Source organism: Diabrotica virgifera, chromosome 5 (genome assembly GCF_917563875.1).
Source record: "Diabrotica virgifera virgifera chromosome 5, PGI_DIABVI_V3a".
NCBI lineage: Eukaryota > Metazoa > Arthropoda > Insecta > Coleoptera > Chrysomelidae > Diabrotica > Diabrotica virgifera.
In genome coordinates this window covers 228,250,803-228,261,600 of record NC_065447.1, presented here as the reverse complement: position 1 = coordinate 228,261,600, position 10,798 = coordinate 228,250,803, and the positions used below count along the sequence as shown (strand labels likewise).

The 10,798-nt window shown below is 33.9% G+C and overlaps 1 protein-coding gene across 1 annotated transcript; it reads left to right on the top strand.

Moving 5' to 3' along the window:
- Positions 1–2,713: 2,713 nt before the first annotated feature.
- On the top strand, positions 2,714–5,495 carry LOC126885588 (uncharacterized). Its single transcript, XM_050652183.1, has 3 exons — positions 2,714–3,495; positions 3,557–3,692; positions 5,334–5,495. Exons 1-3 carry the CDS (start codon positions 3,290–3,292, stop codon positions 5,493–5,495), a joined length of 504 nt encoding a protein of 167 aa, XP_050508140.1. The 5' UTR covers positions 2,714–3,289.
- Positions 5,496–10,798: the final 5,303 nt, after the last annotated feature.

Below are 10,798 nucleotides of genomic sequence, written 5' to 3'. Positions count from 1 at the left end.
TTAAAACACATTGAAAATTTTGACAGGCGTCAAAATTTTGCATTTGTTCCTTTCCCCTTAATTTTAGCGAATCCGCTCCTGGAGGGTTTGTTGTTTGTTATTATGATACTAAATCGGTAGGGACATCCCACCAGCGCCAGGCCAAATTTCTTATATCTTGACGCGAAGATGCTAATCCTCTGTAACTGTAATTACTGCATTCTGTTTTGTCTCCTTTTTTGCGTAATGAGCAAATAATTGTTTCTTTCCATTCTTCTGGTATTCGTTATTTTATCCATACCTCCTTTATCATATTTATTCTCACGTAATAAACAATTGGAAGAAAATAAATTTAAAATGAAAGGGGAGTAATAATTTCCAAAAAAATGCACGTCACAATAGTTGACAAAGAAACATATAATCTACAAAAAAAGCGTATTTTTAGAAAATTACGGTTTTATTATAATAAATTCATATTTAACAGCTTTATTTTGTAACATTATGTTAAATTTTACGATACCTGTATCCGTCCATAAAGTAAGATCGGCTCTCTCAATGTTATTCCGTAAATTAGGATGTCGGTCGTAAAATATCTAAATATCTTAAGTGGATTAAGCAAATGAGGCTCAGAATAAATACTCAACCAAAGTGACTACTAATCCGAGTATCATAAAATAAATATTGTTGACCTTTATGTTTATACCATCCTACCTGTAGTGAGAACTCGATGGTCTATGGTAAGAATGCCGTTTAAGGTAACACATTTGACAAGAAGAGTTATTTATTACCCGAGACTTTAGTCCTGGAAATAAGACCAAAAACGCGCCAACGAAAAAACACTTCTTTGCCATCTAGAAAGTAATTCTACCTAAATTAATAGTTAACTAATTTTGAAAAAGGAAGACCTAGGTGGCGACCATAGCCTAGTACATATTATGTAAAATAAGAATCATCATGGAATATGTCACACCCAATAGAGCAGCACTAAAACAAAAATCAGAGTCAAAGAACTAAATACCGAATACTTCTTATGATTAACTATTTAATCTTCTTATGATTAACTATTAAATTGAAAAAATAGTTTTATTAATGTTTCGACGCCCAAATCGGGTGTCGTTGTCAAAATACAAAATACTACTAGATTAAACAAAAATGTTGTTGCTAAGTAAAAAATTCTTCTAATGATTTATTTAATCTGATTCATTTATATTGGCAATTCAGACGTATATTATACATTTTAAAGTAGAAGACTTTAAAATGATATCGCCAGTTACGTTCCTGGGACGACTTTACTTAGCAACAACATTTTTGTTTAATCCAGTAGTATTTTGTATTTTGACAACGACACCCGATTTGGGCGTCGAAACGTTAATAAAATTACTTTTTCAATTTAATTGTGGCTTATTTCCCATCTTGAATAGTTAATCATAAAAATGCCACAAGGAAATAGCTTCAGCAAAATACTTCTTATGGTCTAAGAGTTTTCGAGAAAGTATTTTAAGACAGATGATTCTTTCATATAATATTGTTCGCTATGCTTCCTCGAACACCGTACCGGCCATCTGGATGCTAATACAGGTTGCGTTCATTACTGCGCAGCACACATGTACAGGTAAATACAGAATCAGGGTGATTGATTAGTGTGATAAAGCTTAGTAGATCCTCTATAGTAATGGATAGCAATAAAACTTAATAACAAAAATTGTAGCCAACTTTGAGCTTCACATTACAAAATAAGTTAGAATGTTCGATAACAGAGTGGCATACCAAACTTTTGTTTTTTTAAATAGAACACCCCATATTTTATTTTATAGTTGAAATCTTCTTAACTTCCCCATCACAAAATATAAAGGTTTGTTATGTTATACAGGGTATTTACAAAGTTATAACCAATGTTCTATGAAAATCGTAATAAGTTCAGCTCCCTGTATAAATAAAAATAAGCAAAACAGCAATGGTTTATTGGGGCCACATTTTTTTATTGATTGTCAAATTTATAAAAATGGTTGATATTGCTAATTTCCTTTATATCGAATACAGGGTGAGTCAAAACGCAAGTACGATATTTTCTCAGTAATTTTAAATAGAACACCCTAATTAATAACTTGTTCTGAAAAATGAAGATATCTAGAAAACTAACAAATTTAGGCCTAGGGAATATTATACAAAAATTAAAGTACGGTAATGATAATACTTTTTTTACAAAATACAGGGTGTTCCATTTAAAATTTCTGAGAAAAGAATATACCTACTTGCGTTTTGACTCACCCTGTATTCGATACAAGGAAAATTAGCAATATCAACAATTTTTAAAAATTTTCACAATCAACAAAAAAATATGACACCAATAAACCATTGCTGTTGTGCTTATTTTTATTTATACAGGGAACTGAACTTGTTACGATTTATATAAAAAATTGGTTATAACTTTGTAAAAGTCATATATAACATAACAAACGTTTATATTTTTGTGATGGGGAAGTTAAGATAATTTCGAATATCAAATAAAATATAGGGTGTTCCATTTAAAAAATACATAAGTTTGGTCTGCCATTATGTTATCGAACATCCTTTAATATTCTAACTAATTTCGTAATGTGAAGCTGAAAGTTGGCTACAATTTTTGTTATTAACTTTTATTGATATCAATTACTATAGCGGATCTACTGAGCTTTATCACACTCAATAATCACCCTGTAGGGTAAAACGCCAGTTATTGGACACGAGACAGTTATTGGACATTACAGTGTTAACTTACGATTATAAGATTTCTGCAAGTGCTAACAAGAGTATATTTCACTAGGTGGCACTACTCGCTTCTATATTACGTACATTCTTATGTCTATGTTCTGCCTTTAACGGGTTCTGTGATTTTGGCGGTAAATATTTTTAGGTTATGTGAGTGAAGTGACATTTAAGCATTGTGTTAAGCATCTGCTCTGACTTTTTTTTCAAAACTACGTGTTATTTTTAAGGTAAGATTGTATTTTTATTTAAAAGCGTGTAGTTAAGACACTTATAGTCCCTAAGGTAGATCGCGTACAGTAATAGGGATTTTAATTTGGATTTAATTACGCCTGTCCAATAACTAAACTAGAAAACTTGCTGAATTCTATTATGGGACACCTGTCCAATCACTAGATAACTATACTTACCACATATTTCTACAATTTTCAACGTGTTTATGTATAATTAACTGGAGATAGCAGTAAAATTAATTTAGTAATCGATTTGACAGTTATTGGACAGCTGTCCAATAACTAAATTTGACCGTCCAATCACTAAATTGATTTTTTAGGATTGTAGTAAAATGCCTAAACTTAGAAAATACGATAAGAATAAACTTATAGAAGCTGTTAAGGATGTCCAAAATGGCACTGAATCGTATAGAACAGCTGAAAAAAAATATGGAATTCCGAAGTCCACTATAGAATTTAAATTAAAACATCCGGAACATAAAGATACACTTGGACCGTCTCCTATTTTAACTTGCGAGGAGGAGAATACTCTGGTTAGGTACGTTCATTAAATTTATCTTAATCCATAGCATTATTTGATTTTACATTCAATATTCCAGATGGATACAAGAAACCGCTTCAAAAGGTTTCCCCAAAAAGGCTAACGATTTAAAAAGCAGCGTGCAAAAATTTTTAACCGCAAATCCTCGCCCCAATAACTTTAAAGATAATCGACCTGGAGATGGATGGTTAAAAGTCAGTCGCCAAAAAAATGTATTTTAATCGGTATTTATCGTTTGATTTTTTTAGGGATTTTTGAAGCGACATCCAGAGGTTTCTAAAAGGACAAGTGAAGGTGTAACGGCAGCTAGCGCTTGTGTATCTGAACGAGACATCAAAAACTGGTTTAAAAATATTGAAACCTATGTCAAAGAAAAACATCTAGAAGAAGTTCTAACTGATCCATCAAGAATTTTTAATGGAGATGAGTCAGGATTTCAAATATGTCCATCTACTGGAAAAGTATTTGCTATGAAAGGTTCAAAAAATGTTTATAATGTTGAAAAAAGCTGTTCAAAAGAAAACGTCACTGTGATGTTTACGTTTTCAGCAGACGGTAAAATTTGCGTGCCTATGGTTATTTATCCTTATCAACGTATTCCAGAAAAAGTTGCTAAAGGCATTAATCCTAAATGGGGTGTGGGCAGAAGCGATAATGGTTGGATGACGGCAGAGACATTCTATCAGTATATTGCGAATGTTTTTTACCCCCACCTAATTGAAAATAATATTAAGCTTCCAGTTATTCTTTTTGTAGATGGGCACAAGAGTCACTTAAGTTACCAATTAAGTCTATTGTGTAATGAACTGCAAATTGAAGTAATTGCACTTTATCCTAACGCCACAAGGATTTTACAACCATGTGACGTCTCTATTTTCCGTCCACTAAAAGAAGCTTGGCGGCAGTCAGTAAGAGAATGGGAAGAACAGCATCCAGGAGGGGTAGTCAATAAGGTTGTATTTGCTTCTATATTGGAGCAAGCTACAAAAAAAAGTTGTAAAACTGAAACAGTAGTAAATGGTTTCAAGGTTTGCGGATTGTTTCCATTTAAAGCAGATGCTATTGACTACACAAAATGTTTAGGTAAAGAAGTAGTAAAAAATTTAATCATTTCGGATCATCAAAAGAAACCCAAGATGGACTATAATACTTTCGTAAATATCTTAGGTCCTGAAAAAGTTCATAGCTTAGAGAATTTAAAAGAAAATCAAAAGAATAATCTACCTAGCGACGATAATTTGAATTTGTTGTTCAAAATCTGGAATTTTTTTGAACATGATCCAAAACATTCTGATAACCAAATGGTTCTAAAAAATAGAGACACAAACATTAATATTATTCAAAATATAGCTATCACATCTCCGGTTAAAAATACTGAAATAAAAACTTTAGAAAAAAGTGGTATTGAAAATGTAAATATTTCTGAGAGTAATAGTACCAATGATATCCATATTCAACAATATAAAACTAATGTTTATGACTTACCCTCTACAAGTAAAATTATTGTTAAACACGAATTGTTGGGCAATTTTTTAACTTCTCCTACTGTACCGGAAAGAAAAAATAAACGTAACACGGAAAGACTTCCTTTTGCTATTACATCTGCACGATATCAAGAAATGTTACGAAAAAAGGAGGAGTTAAAAGAAGAGCAGGAAAAACAAAAACAAGAAAGGAAACGGAAAAGAGAAGAAAAATTAACCAAAAACCAGTGTAGCAACAAAAAGAATTCAAAAAAAGTCAAATGTTCTATTTGTTCAAATGATATTCAATCGAATAAATTAAAATGCGATGACTGTAGTCTTTATTATCACGAATGTTGTATTCCTGTTAAGCATAGACAGCACATACCTAACGATGGTGATCTATTTATATGTCACAACTGCTTCAATCTGCAGGATAGTGATTCCGATGCTAATAACAGTAACCAAGACAGTGAGGATGAAGATATTGACGAACTTTTCACTCAATACAAAGAAGCACAGAAGCAATTATAAAATTTAATTGTGTCAACAACTGTACATAATAGGTACCCCATACCGCACAGAAATTTTGGTTTTTCTTGTAATTTTCATTTATTTTTAGGTTTGTATTGTGTTAAAGCAGTTGTCCAATAACTAATTTTGAGTGTCCTGTAACTAAATAAACTGTCCAATAACTATAATTTTTGTAACTATTTTTAATAAATATATATTGACAGAAAAGATTTAACCCTTTCTTTAAATCCTTTTAGCCATATTGTAATAAACTGTTTAGACTACGTTTTGTATAAATTTCAATTCAATCTGCAGAGAACAATGTGAATTACGAATTTTTAAAGTTGAAATTTTCTTAAGTGTCCAATAACTGTATGGTTTACCCTATATTGAATTTAAATTATTTTAGGACGAAAAATTTTTTTGTCATTACTTTTTAAACCACATTGACATGTCTGGCAATTATAGTTCATATTTCTAATAATGTTTAAAAAGTAATGCCAAAAAATTTTTCGTCTTACAATAATTTTAAATTCGATATATTTACCTGTACAAGTGTGCTGCGTAGTAATGAACGCAACCTGTATCAGTAGCCAGATGGCCGGTACGGTGTACGAGGAAGCATAGGGAAGAATATATTAATTCCGACGTTGCTATCTCCTTGGTCTATTATACCAAAAAAAATATCAGAGAGATTGCTAAGAACGAAATATTAGAAAACAATAAGAACGATGAAAACTGGAAAGGAAGCATTAAGGAAATTAAAAAAGATAAAATCACCAAGAGAAGACAGAATACCGAATGAACTCATAAAGTACGAAGACCAAATCTGACCGCAAACACTTATTAAAATTAATCGAAAAAATAATAGAACAAAACAGAACAATGTAGATCAAACATTTTAATTCTCTTAAAAAGGGGAGACAAATTGGGGACGGAGAATTGCAGAGGAATTAATAAAAGATATGATGAGGATGGAACAGCTGTACTGGAACCAAAAGGCAGAATTAAGAGTCTCCAACAGTCTATAAGTAGTATACACAACAGAAGAAATAAGTAAGGGCGTGAGACAGGTGTGCATTCTCTTCCCTCTGCTGTTTAAAATAAATGTAGAATACACCTTTGAACTTGCCCAGCAGAATGAAAACGTATCAAAATATATGGAATTCCCATAAATAATTTGCGATATGCCGATGATGTACCATATTATGCAAACCAACTTATAGACAGAGTTGAGAAAAATTTCTATATTATATTGGGCTTACCTACCTTAAACAGGAAATGGGACTGCTATAAATATGTGAAGATACGAGCAGCAATAGGTAGAAATATATATATTATCAGTTTACAACGTTCACCGTCTTCCGATACCCGTTCGCCATTCCTCTCTGTCCGCACATTGATCTACTTGCAGACCTCTTTCATCCATGGCTTTGTTTATGTTTATTCGTGCCTGTCAACTTTTCCTCGGACTACCTCTTCTTCTTCTACCTTGCGGTTTCCAGTTTTGTACTTGTTTTGAGATTCTGTCTTCATCATTCTTTGTACGTGACCAAACCATCGTAGTTGTATTTCGTTGATTTCGCCATTTTTATTGTATGTGTGACCTTCATTATTTCTCGTATCCGTTCATTGGTGACATGTTCTCTTCTTGATCTTCCTGCAGCTCTTCTCCAGAAATCCATTTCGGTGACCTCTAACATTCGTTTTGATTTTTCCTTCATAGGCCATACTTCGCAGCTGTATGTTATAATGCTTTTCATTGCGGCGTTATATATCTTTTTCTTGTTTTGGTTGTTTATCTGCTTGTCTCAGAATACTGAGTTTAGGAGCGTAATTGCTTTCCTGCCCTGAGTATTTCGTTCTTTAATGGCTCCGTCCAGTGTTCCATCATTCGTGTTTTTCATACCCAGGTATTTATATTCGTTACATTTACTGATTGTTTCTCCTCCTTTTAGTATCAAGTCCCCCCATAACTTTACCAAAGGTTCACTGTCGTATGCCTTTTTCAGATCAATATATACGAAATGAATCTCTTGGTTAGCCGGTGTTTTCTTTTCCATGACTTGTGTGATTGCAAAAAGTTGATCAATTGTAGATCTTCCGGCTGCCTTGTTCTTCTGCCTCCATTTCCTTGTGTTCGTCTTCTATTCGGTTTTTTAAGATCCTTCCGTATATTTTGCTGATTTTTGGTGTAACGGAAATACCCCTGTAGTTATCACGTTGCTTTCGATCTCCTTTTTTGTATATTGCTGACATATACGATAATTTCCATTCTTGTGGGACTTCTTTGTATCTTTGTAGTAGTTTCCTTATGTGCTCGTAAAGTCTTGGAGTTCCGTTTTTATCAACTCGGCTGGAATCCCCCCAGATCCTGGTGCTTTACCGTTCTTTAGTTCGGTACATACTTCCTTTATTTCATTGGTGGATAGCTTTATTGGAGATCCTGTTACTCATACTGTGTCCTGAGATGGTTCTGATGTTTCGAATTCTGTTTTTTTCTGTCAGTAGGTCGCTAGAATACTCCTTGCACTCTTTCGGTGATATTGCCGTTATAAGTTCTTTTCCTGTCTCTTTACGTAGATTTCTAAGAATTCTCCAGCTCTCAGTGGATTTCCTACCTCCGATGTAGGTATTGATTGGTGTACACAGCTTTTCCCATTTTTCGTTCTTGCTCTGCCTAATCACTAATCATTCTGCGTACGTTTGCTTGTGCGTATAGGTAGAAATACTTTTACCAAATTTAAGAACTACCTTTGTCATCGCAAAAGCCCTTTGTGTCTGCGTATTCGTGTCCTAAAATGCTGTCTATGGTCAATAATGATGTACGGTATCGAGACCTGGTCACGAAAGTAAGTTCGCTAAACCATATTGAAGCGTTCGAAATGAGGTGTCTCTAAAGGTTGCTTAAAATTCCATAGGTCGCCATATTACAAATGAAGGGACAAACTAATACCTAAAGAAAGCTTATAAACATCGTTAAATAGCGAAAGGTCTCATATCCAGGCAGGCTATATTTTAAATGGCAAAAATATAACCTTTTATATCATTTTAATTGACAAAAATGAAGGTCAAAGCGGACCAGGTCGCAAGCGACACTCGTGGTTCAAAGACATAAGAAACTGGTGGCGACATACAGGATATCAATACAATAACAAGAAGAACAGAAGAAGAATCCTTACGCATAATCCAATCGACATGAACGCCTACACGCTGCAGTGTACGACACCAGAAGAAGAAGACATACCAAATATCGTATCAAATATAACAAACCAGGTATGTCTCTATAAGTAAGAAAAATCTGTCTCTTTTGTATGTTATATATTTTTCTTGTTTTCAGTTACATATTTAAATTTCCTGCTACGTACTTCTTTCTATCTTCAGAAATACCTACTGGGTGTTTTGCTATCATGTCAGTACAGTCGATGACCAGTATACAATTCTGTTCTGCAGCTTCCTTTTTAAAGACAGAAACAGATCAAGTAAAATAGAAATGCTGATACCAACCAGACACAAAAAGAAACAATGGATGATGGAGGGAATTTTAGATTTAATAGAACAAAGACATCAGCACAAAAATAAAAAAATCAGATGTTTACACTGTACACAGTAAGTACCTACAAAGTGGATAAATAAATAAAATACAAAGTTAAACAAGCAAAAGAAGACTGATTAAAAGAACAATGTGCAGAAATAGAACAATATCAGAAAAGACTGATAGTTTTAACACAAAAAAAAATTAAAGAATTAAATTGCAACAATAGAACAAGAGAACCAGGAATACTAAAAGATACAAACGGGAAACTAGTGTTGTTGAATACCAACGAAAAATTGGACAGAACATATTTATCAATGAGTTGTTCAAAAGTAATAGAACACATGGGAGTGAAAATAGAAGATGTGTGGTCCTCTTTGTTGAAAGATGAAATTAAAATGGCATTAGTAACAGCAAAAATGGCAAACAAGTAGGTCCAGACCAAATCCCAGTTGCTAGCTAGAAATGTATAAATGCCTTAGACATTATAGTAGACGTGTTTAACAAAATATGCAAAACAGGACATACATCGAATCAATGGTTACTCTCCACGTTTTGCCACTATACCTAAAAATGCAAACGCAAAAGACTCCAGTGAATACAAAACAATATCATTAAACCATATTCTCAAGTTGCATCTTGATAATACATGGACGTATAAATAAACAATGGACGAAGGAATAGGTGACAGTCAATTTGGGTTCAAAAACGGACTAGGAACTAAAAAGGGGTTAAAAGAAAATGAATAACCATTTCCAGTGGAACGAAAAGGAACAAAAGACTAAGTTTTCAATCTAATAGCACATAAACAACATTAAAAATATTATTCTACATCCCACCAGATTGAAAACAATGGGAACCTTCTCTGGTTACATCTCCGAGACTTCTACAATTTGCAAGCCATAACGGATGCTGAGACTAAGGAAGATGAGGAAATTTTACAATTTATAATTCACGTCCCATCTGCTCAGTGCGGTAAAGTTCCAACGAGATGGGACGTGAATTATAAATTGTAAAATTCTCTCATCTTCTTTAGTCTCAGCATCCGTTATGGCATGCAAATTTTAGAAGCCTCGGAGGTGTAACCAGAAAAGGTTGCCATTGTTTTCAATCTGGTGGGATGTAGAGTAATATTTTTAATGTTGTTTTATGTTTTATGTGCTGTTCTAGACCCACTAGTGGGTAGCGGACAGATTTCAGGTGAGTCGCGGCGTGGCTCTTACAGTAGCTAAGTGGCGTAGAGAGTACAGAATAGCGTATAATCATGGGTGAGGGATGGGTCGCAAATATGAAAAAACATCAGAAGGTGGGTCGCCAGACATAAAAGGTTGGGAACCACTGTCCTATTAGATTGAAAACTTAGTCTTTTGCTAGCAGTTGCCGCTAGGGCATCCCTGCCATTTCGTTCGTTGCAATCCGTGGCTGCACGCAGGGGTTGTCCTGGTTGGGTCAGAGAGAGCAGCATATGTGCCTCCTGATCCTGATGAGAGAGTAATAAGTTTCAAAACCGGTAGAGGTGCTTGCTGCACTCTCTGTTTGAACTAGAATATGATGCGGTTATAGTTTCGTGTTGCAACGAAATTGAAAATGGTTATTATTATTCATTTTTGGTTTACATGTTTACTCGAACGGAATACGAAGGGAACCATTCTCGTTGGAACTTTACCGCGCTGAGCAGATGTGACGTGAATTATAAATTGTAAAATTCCCTCATTTTCCTTAGTCTCAGCATCCGTTATGGCTTGCAAATTTTTAGAAGCCTTGGAGGTGTAACCAGAGAAGGTTCCCA